At 37.1% G+C, this 20,804-nt stretch overlaps 1 protein-coding gene across 1 annotated transcript; it reads right to left on the reverse strand.

The window, feature by feature from the left end:
• Positions 1–17,216: 17,216 nt before the first annotated feature.
• LOC149138669 (malonyl-coenzyme:anthocyanin 5-O-glucoside-6'''-O-malonyltransferase-like) lies at positions 17,217–18,163 on the reverse strand. The gene is made up of 2 exons (XM_089450453.1): positions 17,920–18,163; positions 17,217–17,803 (listed from the first exon to the last, which is right to left on the reverse strand). The coding sequence occupies exons 1-2, from the start codon at positions 18,161–18,163 to the stop codon at positions 17,217–17,219; spliced, it is 831 nt and encodes a 276-aa protein (XP_089306579.1).
• Between the last annotated feature and the right edge of the window lie 2,641 nt (positions 18,164–20,804).

A 20,804-nucleotide genomic window follows, 5' to 3' on the forward strand; every position in this document is an offset into this window, starting at 1 on the left:
ACCAACAATTTCTTTTTTTTAATTTAATTTTCCGTCGTAATCCTCGGAGAGATCTTTCCAACGGGGTATCATACGCGTCAAATGGAGATAATATGACCAAGTCGCGACCCTGGGAAGTTGGCTTTCCAACTAACCCCAACGGGGCCCATAAACTCTTCGTGTTACATCTCCTCGGGTTAGGGTTTTGGTTGTTTAGGGTTTTCTCTTATTGTTCAATAATAAAAATGCCCATGAGCCTCGTTGTAACATAGTTCAGAGGCATGTAGCCACCACATCTCTTCTTAGAGATAAGCTACCATCGCCCGAGCTAGTCTTATTTCCATTCTGTTTGTAAGCATATTTCAGTATTTGATATTAATGAAATGAAGTGTTATTTCTACTGCATCTTTGTATTTATGGTTATATCTGTAATTTGTTGTGTTCCTGTTTAAATCCGAATCAGGCTGGCAACATGCACAACTTTGGTACCACTGTAAGATCCCTAACAACAAAATTTTTAATAAAGCTGACACACTTGAGTGTTCTAATTAAAATGCTTGCAAATAAAAACAACGAACACCAAAGTGATTTGAAAATGAAGCCTCTTATTTATATTAATATGTTATGAAACCAGCTCAAGAAAAGATAGAAAATATAGATCAACGCCTTAGAATTCAGCCTCTTCGAGGGGGCAACCTCCTTTACATTACATAAATGAACAATTCTTGGATGATACAAATGAAAAGACCTCCTTTCTATATATAGGAGTCTAAGGGGTCATAACATAATCAGAGCTGACATAACAATAATAATGTAAGGGCACAATAATAACAATAGTGGGATTCTATGGGGCACAATAGTAACAATATGGGCACTACATGGGTACAACAATATAATAAGTGGGTTATACTAATAACAATGGGGTTACACTAGTAGTATAGGGGCCTAACATGCCCCTCTCCTTCAAAAAGCGTTGTCTTCAACGCTTGAGTAGTTCTTGATGCTTCTGTATAAAATTCTTGTCCTCCCATGTGGAATCTTCAGCGGGTAAGTTCTTCCACTTGATGAGATACTCTGAAATTGATCGATTTCGTAGCTTTTGGGTTCTTGTTTCTGTGATTGCTCCATGTTCCAATATGATTTTTCCTTCCTCTTCAATTTCTAGAAATATTGTTTGAATTGGGATCTTTTGCAACTTTTGAATAAGTGGCCATACTTCTTCGTCCTTCTTCCATTCATCCATTGCTTCGTTTATCCAATCTGGTTGGATAATATAAATAGCACAAAACAATGCTTCCACATCCTCATCCTTGAAGAGTCTTCCCATTCGGTAAGGTCGCCATTTTTTAAGTGCATGTAGTATTGCCAACATTTCCTTCTCATAAATAGCTTGCTTGAGATGGAGCAGTAAAAATACCCAATCACCTACATCAAAACATTTTTCACTACAATGTTTATCTACCTATTGTTTCATTTGATTTTGCACTGAAGTGGCGTTATCCTTTAAAAGTTGGAGAACTTGTTGTTGATGCTCGATGTGATCTTTCACTGCTTGAACCTTTTTCTTCTTGATATGTCCTTCTATCTCTAGAGTTTGATGAGAGGTAATTTCTTCCAATCCTTTACAAGATATGGTCGGATTCATTTCTTGATGCTCGATGTGATCTTTCACTTCTTGAACATTTTTCTTCTTGATATGTCCTTCTATCTTGATAGTTTGAGGAGTGGTAATTTCGAACAATGAATTACAAGATATGGTTGGATTCATTTCTTCTTTCTCGATGTGATCTTTCACTTCTTGCACATTTTTCTTCTTGATATGTCCTTCTATCTTTAGAGTTTGAGGAGTGGTAATTCTTGCCAATGCTTTACAAGATATGGTCTGATTCATTTCTTCTTTCTCTGGGGTGGGGTCCTGGCGTATATCTTCTTCTTTTGATGTTTCTTGATCCTTTTCTTCCTCCTCTTCATATTCTATGTAAAATAATTTCTTCTCAACACACTTATGACCTTTAGTGCATTTGCTATCACAATTGTAACAAAGCCCTTTTTCTCTTTTTTCTTCCAATTGTTGTGGTGTAACCCTTGTAGGTTGTGGAAGGCTAGGAGAAACAACACTTCCATCTTTATAGTTGTGAGGGGTAGGCTTCCTGGTTTCCATAATTTTTCTTTCCACTATGTCACAAAGCCCTTTTGCTCTTTCCAATTGTTGTGGTGTTGCTCTAAAGAAGGTGTTGCTTTTTGTATCCTCATAATGTGCTATCATTTCCTCCGTGAAAATTGACCACGTAACAAGTTTTTTACGAGAACAAAGCCCTTCGTACCATAAAAATTGATCTGGTTCTAAATATGAAGATGCAATACATACCTTTTGTAACAGTTGTACACCATGTAGATCAAAATATTGCTCCATCTGAAGTATCCAATTTACCGAATCCTTGCCATCAAACTTCCTCATCTTTCTTTTTCTTGATTTTAGGAGCTCGACCTTGAAACGACTGTAACTCTGTACTTTCAGATCTTTAAGATTTGAAATTGCGACCTATAGTAGCCCTCTGTGTCCTCTTTCCAATGCCACCAGTCTGATCCAAATTGGATTCTCTAAGAAAAAGTTATGCACAATCTCCCAAGATGACCTGATTATAGACCTTTCCAGAAGAGAAAACTTGTATGAAGTACCACGTGTTCCTGTTTCAACCTTTGGATCTTAAAAATATATACAAAAAACTACAGTCCGTCCTCTTTCTGTACCTTCTTACGAAATTTCAATCCGATCCCCAGAGAGGAAGTTATGACGATTTTCCCCAGGTCACCTGTTTTGAATGTAATTCAGGAGTCTGCCAAAAGACCAACTTCCTCAGATCATATCTCCGCAAATGTTGCGTGAAAAGCTCTGAAATTTGGACCCAAGGTTCAACGCGATTTCTTCTCAAATGGGTTTTTTTTGCGACTTCTGAAACGTCACAGAAAAAACGTTATAGCGAAAATTCCACGATGACCTGTTTGGAGCAGCGAAACCCTAGAATCCAAAGCTCTCATTCCAAATGTTATGAAACCAGCTCAAGAAAAGATAGAAAAGATAGATCAATGCCTTAGAATTCAGCCTCTTCGAGGGGGAAACCTCCTTTACATTACATAAATGAACAATTCTTGGATGATACGAATGAAAAGACCTCTTTTCTATATATAGGAGTCTAAGGGGTCATAACATAATCAGAGCTGACATAACAATAATAATGTAAGGGCACAATAATAACAATAGTGGGTTTCTATGGGGCACAATAGTAACAATATGGGCACTACATGGGTACAAAAATATAATAAGTGGGTTATACTAATAACAATAAGGGGTTACACTAGTAGTATAGGGGCCTAACATAATAACTGAAAACAAGATACATGCTCATACATGACATACCGAAGCCACTACCAATGCTATACGAATGCTCAATAATGACTAATCTAAGACACCAAAGCCCACTTGTGAATCTTGGATGGATCAAATAAACAAATGTCACTGTTGGGTTTTCGTCCCGGGATCAAGTTAGAACTAACTATGCCAAGTCCTCAACAACATGCAATAAGATAGACAAACTCAGGATGGTCCAAAATCCTAGCTCCTATCCCCTTTTATAGGCTTAATGAACTTTCTAGAAACCTTATTTTATTAATTTCCCTCGAAAACTGAAGGCAAATACCATGGGTTGATACCATGGGAAAATACCACGGTAAATACCATGGGCAGATTTTGTCCATTTTGACCATATCAAGAAAGGGAATATTACACCCTTTCAACATGATCCTTGTCATTTTCATAATTGTCCCATTCTTCCTCTCTATTACACCATTCTATTGCAATGTGTATCTAGTTGTAAATTGTCTTCTAATTCCATGGTGTTTGCAGTAATCATGGAATGCCTTCAAATCATATTCTCCACCACGATCTGACCTCGCTTTGAATTCTTTGAACTTTGCAAAAGTTTCAGACTTCTGCTTCGGGAAGTAAACCCAAGTCTTTATGCTATAATCATCAATGAAAGTGAGGAATTAACAACTTCCACCAATCGACTTTGTCTTCATAGGTCCACACAAGTTTGTATGAACCAACTCTAGTGGCTGCTTTGCTCTGTATGCAACTCCTTTTGGAAAAATCTCATGATATTTCTTTCCTAAGATGCAATAATCACAAGTACTAGTAGCTTCTTTGATGGGAGGTAATCCTCTGACCATCTATTTCTGTTGCAACAATATTAAACCATAGAAATGCAAGTGTCAAATCGAAAATGCCATAACTAGTAATCCTTAGAACATGCAACTGTAAAAGAACTGACCCGATCACTCTGAAAGTGCCATAACCAGTAATCATTATAACATGCAACTATAAAAGAACCAACCTGATCAATATAATTCATGATTAGAGGAAAAAGTTTGTTCCTCATCATCTACACCTTTTCTATCAGCTGCTTGCATGGGGGCTTGTCATATATAAAATATTCTTGTCCTTGAAAAATGACTATGTATTTTTTTTGCATTAATTGATCAACACTACACAGATTATGTTTGAGACCAAGGACATAATATACCTATGAAATAGTTTTCAGCTCCCCCTACTTGGTCAGAATGTTGACCATTCCTTTGTCATCTACATCCATAGTCTTGTCAGTGCCCAACTTTACCTCTGTCTTCACAGATTGATCCAGATTTGCAACCAAATTCTTGTTGCCTGTCATTTGGTTACTATAACCATTCTGATATGGTCCTTACACCATTACCAAGGTTGTGGGAGACAATGCATTTGAGCTCAGCATTCCCCCATTGTTATCGGGAAAACTAGTGTCTATGCAGAGCTGCTAGTCCCACTAAGGCTGGTAGCTACCTTAGAAACAAACAAACTAAAACCACTTTCGTTTTCCTTTATGAGAAATAGATAAGAGGGGAATAAAGAAGACCAACCTCTATCTTGCACTTGGTTCCTTGCTTGATTCCTCTCCCTTCTGATAGATCTTTGCCACTCGCTTCCTCACATACTCAGCTTCAAAGAGCACCTGCAGAATCAAAGTAGCATAACACTATCCAAGAACATAGATCTATTATCATAAACAATATAGGACCAGATATATATTGACCACACAAATGCATATATCATCAATCATACAAGAATGTGGAGGAAAACTTGAATAGCTTTATTGATAATCAAGAAATAGCAAAGAGGATTACAACCAATTGTTCTAACCCAGCATCATCCTCTCAGCAAGAAAGCCCTTCTTCACCTCATGAAAAGCTTAGATCACCCAACACTCTGATGTTGCACCAAGAAACCAACAGCACTTCCTTACAAGATACAAAATTCCAGCCTCTAGATCTCTGGGATGAGGGATCCATATATAGATGTTTGCAAGGGGGGTGAGTCAGATTTTGAGATTTGATTAGTGTCCTCTCTCTGATAGTTCTTGATTCCACTTGGAGATTGATGATCTCTTACTCATCCCTGGGCGAATGCAGAGAGGCAACTGTCACAAGAGAAGTTTCTAGAAGATTCTATGATCCTCCACCTTGCAGATTGACCCTACCATTTGTCCACTCTCGCCCATCGCACCCCATAGAAGGGCTTTTCAAGATGCATCACACCTCCCGTGTGTGTTTAGGTGGGATGTAGCGCACTTTGACCATGGGGCAGGTGAGATGGTCCAGTTTTGACCAGTTCTGAGCAGTTTTTCATGGAGAACTTCTGGGAGAAGATGTAATCAGTTGACCTTGTTCTTTTAGAGGTTGGAACAACACTTTTAGGGACTTAAGAGCCCTTTGTTTATGGACATTTATGATTGGGGTTGCAGTGCCCAAAAATGTCTATAACAGTTTCCCCCTAAAGCATGAGGTCATTAATTTGTTAATGTCAGGTGAAATGCTTTATCATGAGGATCTGAAGTTCTTTCAAGCTGGAAGGCGATCCGTAATAAGATACAATACAATACATTATCTTCATAATATTTTCATGATGTAGCTGAGGCGGGCATTCCCATGCTCAGCTTTATAAATTCATTTTTCATGTACATAAGACAGACAATCGTCCGAGTGTAGACTGATGATTCTGGAGAGCCATCATCCCTTAGGTTGGATGATTATCTGTGCAGTAATGATGTACATTTGATGTCTTTATTTTCCTGAATATATATTGCAGCCTGAATGGATGAAACTAGATTCGGGGTCTTCAATCTCGTTTGATCTTCACTCAAAGTACAAGTCGATCCATGTGAGAGATGTTCTGAAGTCAAACATGGAAAGACATTGCCTGATTACCAGCCAATGATGTAAGTTGTTAACAGGCGCGAGAGGAATCACCGATAATGATTATGACCCTCAAGGTACTACAGTACAACTCACGTGGTGTGAATAAGGGACTTGCCGTCGAACACCACGCAAAATCTTTCGGTCAAAGGCCATTGATGTAAACCTGTCGCCGGAAGTGAGAAACTTGCCATTGAGGCATGCAAGCTTCAAAGTACTGAAAGGGTTGTTCCTAGATCGACTTCTTGGATAATGAGCTGATGTCGACAAGAAGCGATCCGTCATAGGAGGGCCTTAGTGAATCCCACATCAATGACACGGAACGGAGCAAATGATTTTAATGGAGGTGAAAATGATCTGGTGATATAAGGTTCAGGGTGGCGGTCACGAAAGAATGGAGCGTGAATGTATTGCAGTGGGTGAGACACAGGTGAATTCTCTGAGTGACTTCTCTTGAACATATCGGCGACACTGACATGATGGATTGGTAGCATTAACCCTAAATATGGATGGTGTGATGGAACCATGGTGATGTGACCAGTGAATGGAACAACCCAACCCGACTCGGATGCGGAGTGAAAGTGTCATGTTCAAGAGCGACTTGCTACCAATAAAGTTTTTTCAAGTTTTCTTCCCAATTTTTCCCCAGTCATTGCTGACCAGTACCTCTTTATTTTTGTCAAGATTGAGGAGGATAACATATGCTTGTTCTATAATTTGCCCTTCGGGCAAACCCATCGCTATGTTTTAACGAGCCTAGCGATAGTGAAACTCATTCTTGTCTGTATGGACAAGTTTGTCGCTATTCGGTTTTAACGAGTTTAATGACAAGGATAACTTGGTCCTTTTCAATTTTAGAGAGTCTGAAAAGGAGACGTAAAGAAAACTCCAATAATCCTTTTTCGTCATATAATCCCTTGAGTCCGAAAAAGTATAAAACAATACAAAAGGGATGAATTTTCGGTACTTTTAACAAGCCGAACAAAACAAGTGCTCGATCTTTTTGTGTAATAATCCCTCAAGTCCAAAAAGATTAAAATCTAAAGGAGGGATAGCACTTTCGGTCACTTTAACGAGCTGGAGAGGCCAATGGCTCGGCAATCTTTTCATATTTTACGAGTCAGTTGAAAAGAGCTTAAAGGAGACTCGTTTTTTGAGGAACGAGTGATAAATTCAGGTAGCAGCTGATTCCAGGTAAGTTTTGGAATTTTCCAATCACGGCAGTGTCACAAGGATGCCTAGCAGGATCACTCTTCGCAGCTGTTCCTCAAAAGGGGTAAACAATCAAATGGAGGTGAATGATCGGCCAATACAGAGTGGAGGTGATGATGAGAACACGATCAAGGCTTCAAAGGCTGATGGTAATACATTCACAATGGTTATTTACCGGAAAATGGTTCATTTTTTAATGAGCTTAAACTCTGCGGGAACATTTGCTCATTGCTTATGTTTATTTTTTAACGAGCTTGAATTTTGCGTTAAAACTGCTCGATCCAGTCGTATAATAAGGATGTCTCATATAAAAACGGCATTATTTCAAAGCTTTTCCTCGCATCCTTTCTTTATGCAAGTTAGGAAACGACCAATCCTACGAGTTTAAAGGGTTAGAGGACCTATAAATTTAAAAAATAAATGTTCGCTCTTCGCTTGCACGCCAAAAGGTTTTCATGCCCCCAGGTATAGCGAAGTAGAGTTTCCAGGTTACCCCTCAATTTGCAGACAAAAAAATTGTTTTATCAGGAAAGGCCTACCTTTTCTAGGTTACCCCTCAATTTGCAGACAAAACATTTGTTCTATCAGGAAAGGTCTACCTTAACAGAGGTATCTTATTCCAGTCTAATCCCATTTTCCAAAATGGACGAGTGTGTCAGCCAATCATATATCCTCTGTAGAAACCTACCCTATACCCAAGGTTTTCCTGTCGAAACAGGCCAGGGTGCATGCCCCCTGGGTTTCATTCATATCCTCTGAATCACTCGCGCTCATCAGGAGGATGGACTGGGGATTGATGAGACATACCTTGCGTGAAAAGACCATTCAGGGTTGGTATATGACTATTTTCTATGTGTGAACCGGGGAATGAAAGTTGGTCTACGAGCTTGACCACTCTTCCTTCATGCGGAAAACACATTACTCTAAAGAGTGAGGAGATAATGGCTCCCATGCAATAAATATAGTCTCGTCCAAGGAGTAGATTATAATCCAGGGGTCCTTGGACTACCATTACGTTCATGTGAACAGTTTTCCCTCTCAATGTTATCGGCACATTGGGAAGGATCCCTAACAGTCGACTGGTTCCTTTGTCAAAGCCTGTTAGATTTCTCATCTCAGGCAAAAGCGATGGCAAACCAAGCGCTTTCCAAGCAGTTGAGGAAAGGATACTCACAGAAGTCCCTTCATCTATGATGGTACCGGCCATGACCATTTTATATATTTGAGCAATGATTCGAAATGGTACACTAGCTGGTAAACGGGGTCTGCCTAGTAGATTCCAATCAAAGGAAACAACCAGGTTGCTTGGAGGTGGGACCAAATAGATGGCCGGATATGACTCTGACGAACTTCCTTCCTACGGTAAAGTAACGGGTAGACTGCCCCCATGTTCATCGGAGTCTGTGCTGACGAAGAGAATTTGAACGGTGTCGTTCTTGTTCTCTTCGGTGACTGTATCATCTGAAGATGGATCCTCTGAAGGCAAGACCGGGTCAACTGCCGCCTCGACCTTTTGACTTTTGTCTGGTGTGGATTCAGATGGTTTATCTTCAATGATAGATGCTTCGGTCGACCACAAGGGCATGTCAGCCGGATTTTCAACCAGTGATGGACTCGGCAAGAGCTTCTTATATCCAGGAGGAAGCCGTAATGGTGAAACCGGGTGGTCATCCAAAACTCTTTTAGCCTCGTCTAAGAAGGGACAACGGTCGACGACGTGATCGCCTTCACACAGTTTACAAGGAAATTTACATTTTCCTTTTTGTCGAAGGGCTTCACTTTCACTAGTTGACGGTGTACTTTCAACATGATCATCAGAGGTTGACGACACTGGATTGTGCAAACGAGGAGACTAGTCCCTTAAGATCCGAGGGATGCAAGGACAATCTCGATGATAGTGGTCTCCTTTGCAAATGACACATGGCGATTTAGGCCTGGATGGTGCAGTGTGTTGATTTTCGCTAGACGATGCTTGGTTGCCCCTTTTTGCCTTTGGCTCCTTCTTCTTCTTCTCTTTCTTCTTCTTCTTCTCCTTCTTCTTCTCGGTTACTTGATTTTTGGCTTTACTAGCTTCATCAAGCGAAGAGGAAGGAGGAGAGGAAGAATTGGACGAAGTAGAGGGTTGGGGGGTAACTCTGGTATCGTTTAGTTACTGACTTGATTGTTCAGGAATCATGGTGTTCTAAATGACAGAAGTTGAGAAGAGCCATACGGGCAAGCCGATTGTCAATCCTGGAAGCGACAATGTGGCCATATGGGGCGCACCAACATCTCCCCAAGAGGAGAAAGGACTAGGATTTCCCGCAAGGGGAATTCCTTGGTTGGTGGGCTCCATTTTTCTCAACCTAAGACCAACGTAGGAAAGGTGATATTTATTCCGATTAAAATAAATTTTAGACGCTTTGACACAACTTGTTTTTTCAATTTTTAAGAGTCGAGAAAAAACAAAAGATGACTCTAGTCGCCTTCGATTTTTAATGAGCCTGAAGTGACAAGTGCTCAGATGGACCTTTTCCTTTAAGGAGTCTGAAAAGGAACGAAAGAGACTGCTCTAGAAATCTAGACAGAGGGATTACCAAACCAATCGGAAAACTGCAAAATACTTTTTACGGTACGACAGTCAATCTTCCCGAATGCTGTGTTCAGTGCATTGCGATCGATAGGGCGGTAGACACGGATTCCTATGGATAAAGGATAAAGCCTATTGTGGTCTCCCAATATATACTCGACGGTACGTGGGAGCACAAGTCCGTACTGGCACTTATCGTCTCAAAGTGGAGGAATCACCCAACCATCAATGAAAACAACAGTTACCAGGCTTTACAACGCCAGAATACGTCTCTAGCCTAGGCTGCTAAATGTTGTGTGTTAGGTTCCAAAGCATTTTTAGATTCATTAAATTTATTTTACAGTTGATCTTGCTTAAGAAATTTGCCTTTCAGGTTCACCGCGTGATGTAGATGTACAATTCCTAAAATGCAATCTAAGATGATAAAAAATCGTTTAATCTTCTTTTTGCAATGAAAATCCTAGCTACTAAGGAAAGAGAGATGACGTTCTTTCAACATAGAGCAGAGAGCACACACTATATGCACTGTCCTAAATCAAACCAACAAACAGTCTAAATGCAAATGCACGTGCATGTATTTGTTTTCAGCCTTCTTAATGTGTGAATGATAAAAAGAAAGCTAAGCACAAATTTGAATTATTTTTCAAAGCGACATTACTAACAAGTTTCTTTTCAAGACAAAATGAAGACAATGACGACACTTTGCGATTTGGAATTGAAAAATTGCTTTCGACACTTGAAAAACTACTAATTCAAATCAAATACAAGAGTAACAGTGTAATCGATTATCAAGAACAATCGGATTCTCTTCTATGACTGAAAACGACACTTGCGACACTTTCAAATCAAGAAACGACAGTACAATTATGCTACTTCTTTGTAAAAGAGAACTGAAAATGGCTCAAAATACATAAAAACATTTATAGTCCTTTGCACAATGGAGGCGGAATAATGGCAAGGAAGGGGGTTTCAACAGAGGTGTACTGACTACAGGCAGCAAAACTCTTGAATAGAGTTGAAAAGAGTGAACACATAAACCAAAATCTAGGAGCAGGAAAGGCCTTGTCTGATCAGCGCACCTGTAACACAGTGAAAAAGAGATGCAACACACCTACTACACTCGGGAAGTGCGATGCATCTAGAATTCACAGAAGAGACAGTGCGTTGGACCAAGGACGAGACTTTAACTGGGTTCCGGGTCACAGTTTGCAGCTTAGTTCAGAGATTTAGGCCAAGCAAGTGGTTATCAGTAAATCAATCACAAGGGTAGATCTAAAGAGGTTACTAGAGCCACCACAAGGGAAATTAGAGAGCTTGTAAATCAATTGTTCAGTTCATAAACAAAACCCGAAGATAGACTGAAGCAACATTGATCTACTTTGCACTTGCATAGAAAATGCAGTTCGAAGGCTAGCTAGATTAACTTCAGGCTCCATCTATAAGTTTATAAAGTAAACAAATGTAGATAAACAAACAATCTATTCGCTCCCCAGCGGAGTCGCCATTTTGTTATCAGGAAAACTAGTGTCTATGCAGAGCTACTAGTCCCACTAAGGCTGGTAGCTACCTTAGAAACAAACAAACTAAAACCACTTTCATTTTCCTTTATGAGAAATAGATAAGAGGGGAATAGAGGAGACCAACCTCTGTCTTGCGCTTGGTTCCTTGCTTGATTCCTCTCCCTTCTGATAGATCTTTGCCACTCGCTTCCTCGTATACTCAGCTTCAAAGAGAACCTGCAGAATCAAAGCAACATAACACTCTCCAAGAACATAGATCTATTATCATAAACAATATAGGACCAGATATATATTGACCACACAAATGCATATATCATCAATCATACAAGAATGTGGAGGAAAACTTGAATAGCTTTATTGATAATCAAGAAATAGCAAAGAGGATTACAACTAATTGTTCTGACCCAACATCATCCTCTCAACAAGAAAGCCCTTCTTCACCTCATGAAAAGCTTAGATCACCCAACACGCTGATGTTGCACCAAGAAACAAACAGCACTTCCTTACAAGATACAAAATTCCAGCCTCTGGATCTATGGGATGAGGGATCCATATATAGATGTTTGCAAGGGGGGTGAGTCAGCTTTTGAGATTTGATTAGTGTCCTCTCTCTGATAGTTCTTGATCCCACTTGGAGATTGATGATCTCTTACTCATCCCTGGGCGAATGCAGAGAGGCAAGTGTCACAAGAGAAGTTTCTAGAAGATTCTATGATCCTCCACCTTGCAGATTGACCCTGCCATTTGTCCACTCTCGCCCATCGCACCCCATAGAAGGGCTTTTCAAGATGCATCGCACCTCCCATGTGTATTTAGGTGGGATGCAGCGCACTTTGACCATGGAGCAGGTGAGATGGTCCAGTTTTTACCAGTTCTGAGCAGTTTTTCATGGAGAACTTCTGGGAGAAGATGTAATCAGTTGACCTTGTTCTTTTAGAGGTTGGAACAACACTTTTAGGGACTTAAGAGCCCTTGGTTTATGGACATTTATGATTGGGGTTGCAGTGCCCAAAAATGTCTATAACACCCATTCCTTGGCCTACACCCAGTGTCCAATGTGGACTGCTTTTGACCATGCTTCCTACCATTGCTAGACACATCAGACATTGCAGAACAACTCGCTACAGAGTTAAATCCAGATTGCATGGAACAAGCCACAACTAATCAGATCATGGACATGCAAATCAAGCACACTTGCCAGTAGAATATCGAACTGTATCGAGTTATCAAAGCATGCCACCTCCTTAACGAGGGCAAATGGCTCACCAAGGACCAAGCTCAATAGAAGTTTCCTCATCTCATGGAGGAACTCAACGCAATGGGGACCATTTCTTCCTAAGGGGGGAGGAATGGTCCAGGTGGATATTGGTGGCCACCCACCAATTCCACTTGGACCCCCACCATTATTTCTTTCAGTTTTTTAGTTTCCTTAATTGTAGCACAGTTTATTATTTTTAGCAGTTTTTCGGATCCCAAACTTCCGGAGCCGTTTTGAGGCCCTGAACAACGTTTTTTTCGCAATCTACCACCAGATTTTTTTTTTAATTGTCTTTTCCATCGTAGTCCTCGAAGATATCTTTCCAACGGGGTATCATGCACGTCAAATGGAGATAATATGACCAAGTCGCGACCTTGGGAAGTTGGCTTTCCAACTAACCCCAACGGGGCCCATAAACTCTTCGTGTTACATCTCCTCGGGTTAGGGTTTTGGTTGTTTAGGGTTTTCTCTTAGTGTTCAATAATAAAAAGGCCCAGGAGCATCATTGTAACGCAGTTCATAGGCATGTAGCCACCACATCTCTTCTTAGAGATAAGCTACCATCGCCCAAGCTAGTCTTATTTCCATTTTGTTTGTAAGCATATTTCAGTATTTGATATTAATGAAACGAAGTGTTATTTCTACTGCATCTTTGTATTTATGGTTATATCTGTAATTTGTTGTGTTCATGTTTAAATCCAAATCAGGCTGGCAACATGCACAACTTTAATACCACTGTAAGATCCCTAACAATGAAATTTTTAATAAATCTGGCACACTTGAGTGTTCTAATTAAAATGCTTGCAAATAAAAACAACGAACACCAAAGTGATTTGAAAATGAAGCCTCTTATTTATATTAATAACTAAAAACAAGATACATGCTCATACATGACATATCGAAGCCACTACCAATGCTATATGAATGCTCAATAATGACTAATCTAAGACACTAAAGCCCACTTGTGAATCTTGGATGGATCCAATAAACAAAAGTCACTGTTGGGTTTTCGTCTCGGGATCAAGTTAGAACTGACTATGCCAAGTCCTCAACAACATGCAATAAGATAGACAAACTCAGGATGGTCCAAAATCCTAGCTCCTATCCCCTTTTATAGGCTTAATGAACTCTCTAGAAACCTTATTTTATTATTTTCCCTCGAAAACTGAAGGCAAATACCATGGGTTGATACCATGGGAAAATACCACGGTAAATACCATGGGCAGATTTTGTCCATTTTGACCATATCAAGAAAGAGAATATTACATCCTTTCAACATGATCCTTGTCATTTTCATAATTGTCCCATTCTTCCTCTCTGTTACACCATTCTACTGCGGTGTGTATCTAGTTGTAAATTGCCTTCTAATTCCATTGTGTTTGCAGTAATCATGGAATGCCTTCGAATCATATTCTCCACCATGATCTGACCTCAATACCTTGATCTTCCAATCACTTTGGTTCTCTGCTAAGGCTTTGAATTCTTTGAACTTTGCAAAAGTTTCAGACTTCTGCTTCGGGAAGTAAACCCAAGTCTTTATGCTATAATGATCAATGAAAGTGAGGAATTAACAACTTCCACCAATCGACTTTGTCTTCATAGGTCCACATAAGTCTGTATGAACCAACTCTAGTGACTGCTTTACTCTGTATGCAACTCCTTTTGGAAAAATCTCATGATATTTCTTTCCTAAGATGCAATAATCACAAGTACTAGTAGCTTCTTTGATGGGAGGTAATCCTTTGACCATTTGTTTCTGTTGCAACAATATTAAACCATAGAAATGCAAGTGTCAAACTGAAAATGCCATAACTAGTAATCATTAGAACATGCAACTATAAAAGAACTGACCTGATCACTCTGAAAGTGCCATAACCAGTAATCATTATAACATGCAACTATAAAAGAACCAACCTGATCACTGTAATTCATGATTAGAGGAAAAAGTTTGTTCCTCATCATCTACATCTTTTCTATCAGCTGCTTGCGTGGGGGCTTGTCATATATAACATATTCTTGTCCTTGAAAAATGACTATGTATTTTTTTTGCATTAACTGATAAACACTAAACAGATTATGTTTGAGACCAAGGACATAATATACTTATGAAATAGTTTTTAGTTCCCCCTACCTAGTCAGAATGTTGACCATTCCTTTGTCATCTACATCCATAGTCTTGTCAGTGCCCAACTTTACCTCTATCTTCACAGATTGATCCAGATTTGCAACCAAATTCTTGTTGCCTATCATTTGGTTACTATAACCACTGTCTAATAGCCACACATTATCAAAAGGTTCAAGCATGGTATGATACACTTGAAACATGGAGTCAATATTTTTTGTAGTGACATTTTCTCTATGTTTTCCTTGATCAACTATCTTCTTCCTGCAATCATGGGCATAGTGACCAAATTTATTTGCAAAAATAACATCTCACCTTTGATTTGTCAACTTTTTTATTGTTGTTGAAGCTTCTGTTATTGCTTCCTCTTTCTTGTTCTTGATCTACTCTGCCATCTCTTTGACCACCATGTCTTCTGCCTCGTCCTCTACCCCTTGATCTACCTCTACCTCGACCTCTGTCCTTTGAAATAGAAACTTGACTTTTGAAATCGGTTTCCAAGGTGGAATCCTTATTTTTTTCTATCCTTGCCTCATGGGATAGAAGTGATCTCATCAACTCATCAATTGTTAGCATTTCCAAATCCTTGGCTTCTTCTATGGCTGTTACCACAGTTTCAAATTTGTTAGACAAAGATCTGAGGACCTTCTCAACCACCTTTTGATCTTCTATGTCATCACCATAAATTTTTAATTGATTTACAACAGTCAAGACCTGATTCATGAATGAATCGATGTCTTCTATTTTCTTGATTTGCAAACTTTCAAAATATCTTCTAGTATTCTGTAGCTTAATAATATTGACTTTGACTATACCTTTATAGCTTGTTGCCAAAGTCTCCCATGCTATCTTTGCTGAAGATGTGATCATAATTTTTTGGAATAGTGTTTGGTCCACTCCTTGCTGGATAAAGTGCAATGCTTACACATTCTTCTTTTTGTCTTTCTTCCATTGTTCTCTCTCTGCAATAATGAGGGCTCATTTAATTGCTTCATCTTTAAGTTATTGAAATCCATGTATGACATATTCCCAAACATATCAACATAGTCTCCATCTTAATGATCCACATACCACAATCCTTCCCTATAAATATTAAAAATTATTGTTGAAAATAACTTAAAAAAAAATAATAAATAAATAAATAAATAAAAAACCTTTACAAACTACCTTAATTGAATTTTATAAAAAACACTTCATAAAATAATCCTTTCAAAAATCTTAACATAACAATGCACTCTAATCCTTTTAATAATAATTTTTTATTTTATTTTATTACTCAAAAAAACTTAATTCAACAACGAAACCTTTTAAAACATTTTAATATATTAAAAGGCCTTTAATAACCTCCACACTTCGAAATCTTTTATATAATTCAAAACAACCAATGTGACCTTTTAACCCACGTGACCTCCGGACGCTTTGAAATGAAAGCGTTTTGACGTTTTAAACTTGGTTCACGGCATCAGCGCGTTTTCGAAAGGAATTATTTTTTAATGGCTTTTTTTTAATTGTTTGAATTGTTAAAAGTGATTGAATTTGCGTAAAAAAAAAAATTTTTTTTTTTATAAATAATGTTTGAATTATGTTTTGATGATAAAAATAAATTCAGTATTATAAAATTTTTTCTAAAACACTTATGAATTTTAACGACTTTAATTTAGAATTACAAAAATCTATCCCAATTTTTTAAAAATATAACTAAAATTTCCCTAACTTCCCGATAAAAAAAAAATTATTAAACTATTTTTTTACTGGCTTTACTAATTCCATGATCTTGTATTTTTTTCACTCTTATACGAATTTATTAGAAATCCAAAAGAAAAATAAAATAAAATAACACAAAAATTCACATATAATAACACTAACTATTTTTTACAACCTCCTTCCCTGAGAATATACACGGCCATCCTGTGTAACAGGGTAGATAGCGCTCGCTTTTGTGACACGTGAGTCATTTAGTTTCCCTGCATTAATGTTTTTAATTAAATATAAATTTAAGTTAATTATATTATAATTTAAGGCCGAGAAATACGAAGTCAACTAAATTGAAAACAGTTTTATTAACGAAACCCAATTTACTATACATAAATATTATATTATTATTTCTATGGGAATCCTTAGATTCCCTTGCAGAGTCTTGTCTTATTCAATTTAAACATTTCCGATTACACTACGCATTTTCCTTCCATCTAAATTCTTCTTGTTTACCACACGGAAACATGGTGCATATATTGTGCAGCGACAAAGAAGGGCTGCACACTAATAAATCAATCAATCGGGGATGACCATTAATATCTGTTTCAAGGTTTCCATCCGATGGAGAGGGAGTTTGGTGGACACAGCAATACTCTTTCCTCCTTCCCTTCCGGGGAACAACATCATCTGTCCAATTTCTGTCAAGAAAGCAGCCTGCACACTCAGTGGCCTTCCCCATCCGTGGTCTACCTCGTAAACAGGAAATTTCGGAGACATCCCTGTCATTACAATGTAATCATTACATAAATTTCCAAGAGTTGGGTCAATGTTGCCGCTGCCAAGATGAGATTCAACGAAGTCTACAAAATTATTGATGTGCACATCTGTGCCACAGGCAAAAATGAGTTCTTGGATGAGAGCGGCAGCAAACACGATATCCTGCTCCAATAACTGCTTGGCTGTAGTCCTGGCAATACCGCTGCATACGCAGTTCCCAAAATACGTTGGAGGCAATGGCGGTTTTACCCGCCCTCTGAAGTCAATAGGCACTCTAAAATAAACGGGCTCGTTCTCTGGAACTTGTCGAGCTCTCATTACGCATCTCCAAAACTGCGCGGAAACTGCTACAAATGAAGTTGAAGCGCCGGATCGTTCCTTCAAAGCTTCAATTAATTTTTCGCTGAAATGAAATGTTGATATTTCCAGATTTGTTTCTAATTCTGCGACAGATTTCTGGATAATACTGTTGTTGTTAGTGTTTTCCACTGAGCCAACCGACCTGCAAATGGATAGAAATCCACGAGAACTAACGACAGGCTTGTCCTTAGCCTCTTCACCATAGCAGGGAAAGCCTTGTCGGCTGTAACGACTGGTGTTTTATAGAAAAGAAGTACGTCCACGTTCCGATAGGGTATGGTACTAATATCAATGGCGGATAGGAACATGCTATGCTTAGCAGTGGGGATGGCTGGTGCAACAGTGGAAACCCTCCACACCTGTACTTTCATTTGGTATTCTGCCATGGCCACAGGGTATAAACGACCAAAATCAAAATCTAAAATAGGTAGATGAAGTTTAAATTGGTGAAATTGTTGATGGAAGATCTCTTATAGATTGGGAAGGATGCTTTTCTTGCTTGTGAAGTTTTGATTCAAATATTTAACAATAATTGTACATTAATATACGAATAAGCGTTATATTTTATAATTGGCGATATAATTTATTATGTGATTAAGATTTAATAGTAGTTATAATTTAATAGATATAATTTATTATGTGATTGAGATTTAACGGTAGTTATAATTTAATAATTTAATATATGAAGAGATGTGAAATTTCATAAATGTTATCAAGACACCGAAAGACAATTAGTTATATTACTATAATAATAAACTCTAAATTAATATTCTATATAAATAAATTTTATTGGATTTAAATAATTTATTTTTCATTAATTATATAATTAAATATAATATACGAATGAGAAGATTTACGAGTTTCTTTCCCTTTTACAGAGGGAACATTGATTGAAGTAACCTTTAAACCAAAAACAACACCATCCGCGCGATACGTTTTTTGTAAAAAAAGAAAAAGAGTGAACGCGCGGATGGTGTTGTTTTTGGTTTAAAGGTTATTTTCATAAAAATATAAATATTTATTATTGTAATCGAAATGGAATTTGATTATTATATTTATTTTTATAAATTAATTTAGCTTTTTAAATATTATATATATATAATTTTATTTTTTTAATATTATAATTATATATATATAATTGGGTTATTACATTTATTTTTATAAATTAGTTTATTTTTTAAAGTATATATATATATAAAATTCCAATATCATTTTTTTAATGAATTATTTGTTATATGTGAATTTGTGAATATTTTATTTTTTATTTTTTTATTTTATTATTATTATTTTTTTCTTATCTATATATTTTTTCCCTTCATTTATATTTAAATAAAATAAAATATTATATTTTTATTTTTATAAAAAATATATTTTTATATATTTCTAAAATTAAGATATATATTAAAAATATCAATAATTTATTTTATGATGATGATGATGATGATGGTTAATGTCAGTTGAGACCAAACATTGGTGACCTAAAGAAACAAATTATTTATTTTGATTTAAGATTTTATTCCTATGCTCAAAAAGCTTGGAGAGAAGCCTTCCGAGCTCACTATAATTTTGACACTGTAAAAGGCTAGGAAGGTCAGTGTTGTAACAAATATTGTGAAACTGAGATCTAATGTGGTTGTACGCGGGGCACTCTAAGAGGAAGTGGTTTTCATCCTCGATGTTCCTATTCTCACATATATGGCAGATCCTTTCCATCCATGGCGTTTTAGGAACTGCCCAACGACCTGTTTCACTATGGGTTGATGACCTTCTTATAATAACTTGATTTTCTTTTAGCCGCTAAATCTTTCTCACACCACATTTTTTCTTTGAACTTAGAAGTAACAATATCTTTAATGTTATTTATGTTTTGCAATGCATCATTCTCATTGATCTCCCAATAGTTTAACCAGGCCCTTGTGTCTTTATGCCACCCCCGATTGAGCCTTAGGTGGTTTTGGATGGAATTTAAAGCTAGCTTAGGAAGTCTATGATCGTCTATGTTATTGAGTTTGTGCTTGTACAGAAGAAACCTAATCATAGCTAGGCTCTCAATAGGGGAAATACCTGCTTCTATAAGGAGAATAGGATAGGGTGTATTACTTTTAATTTTCAAGTTATAAGTTATAAAACGCTTCTGGATTTGCTCAATCTTTCTCCATGATTCTATGGAGATGATGCAACCCCAAACCTCATAGCCATATAAGATAACAGGAGTGACTAAAGTTTCAAAGAGGAACTTCTTTTTATCCCACATTACGAGGTTTGCTGTTTTACAATTATTGTCATACATAAAATTAGCGTAAGTGTCCTTCTTAGATTTGATAATCATAACTTTTGTTTTGTCAATGTTAACAGTCATACCCATGGTAGAGAAAAAATCCTTAAGAAGCCTGAGTTGCTTATCAAGATCAGATGGACACCTTGCCAAAAGAACAATATCATCAGCATAGAGAAGAAGGATGACGACACTCCTAGCTAAGATCGTGCCATCACATCGTGCTTCCTCTAAATAGCCTCCGAGCTTATCGATGTAAATGCCAAATAAGATAGGGGGGAGGGGGCAACCTTGATAAGCGGAGGTTGGTTATTACATTTATTTTTATAAATTAATTCATTTTCTTAAATAAATATATATATAAAACTTGGGCATCATTTTTTTGGGTCTTTATGAGTTAGTTGTTATGTGTGAACTTGTGAAATTTCTTTCGTTTATCGACATATTTTTTCCTTCATTCATATTTAAATAAAATAAAATATTATATATTTATTTTTATAAAAATTATATTATATATATATATTATTTTTTTATTTATTTTTTTATATATAGTATTATATTATTTGTTTTTATATATATTATATTATTTTTTATTATATAATTTTTAAATTTAATATATGATATCTAATTATTTTTTATTAGATTTATTTTAATTGAGAATTGATTAAATTTTGAGAGATTAAATTTTTAGAAATATAAAATATAAAATTAAGAATAAAAATTACATCTTAAAAATTTAATCATTCTAAACT

This window comes from Pinus tabuliformis, chromosome X (genome assembly GCF_031772625.1).
Source record: "Pinus tabuliformis cultivar Carrire ecotype Pingquan chromosome X, CPIR1, whole genome shotgun sequence".
In the NCBI taxonomy this organism is placed as follows: Eukaryota; Viridiplantae; Streptophyta; class Pinopsida; order Pinales; family Pinaceae; genus Pinus; species Pinus tabuliformis.

Bases quoted from the DNA above. Each gene is read 5' to 3' on its own strand.
- LOC149138669 (XM_089450453.1), bottom strand. From the start codon at position 18,163: ATGGCAGAATACCAAATGAAAGTACAGGTGTGGAGGGTTTCCACTGTT. The intron at 17,804-17,919 runs GTCGGTTGGCTC...AATTAATTGAAG, and splicing joins GGATTTCTATCCATTTGCAG to CTTTGAAGGAACGATCCGGC.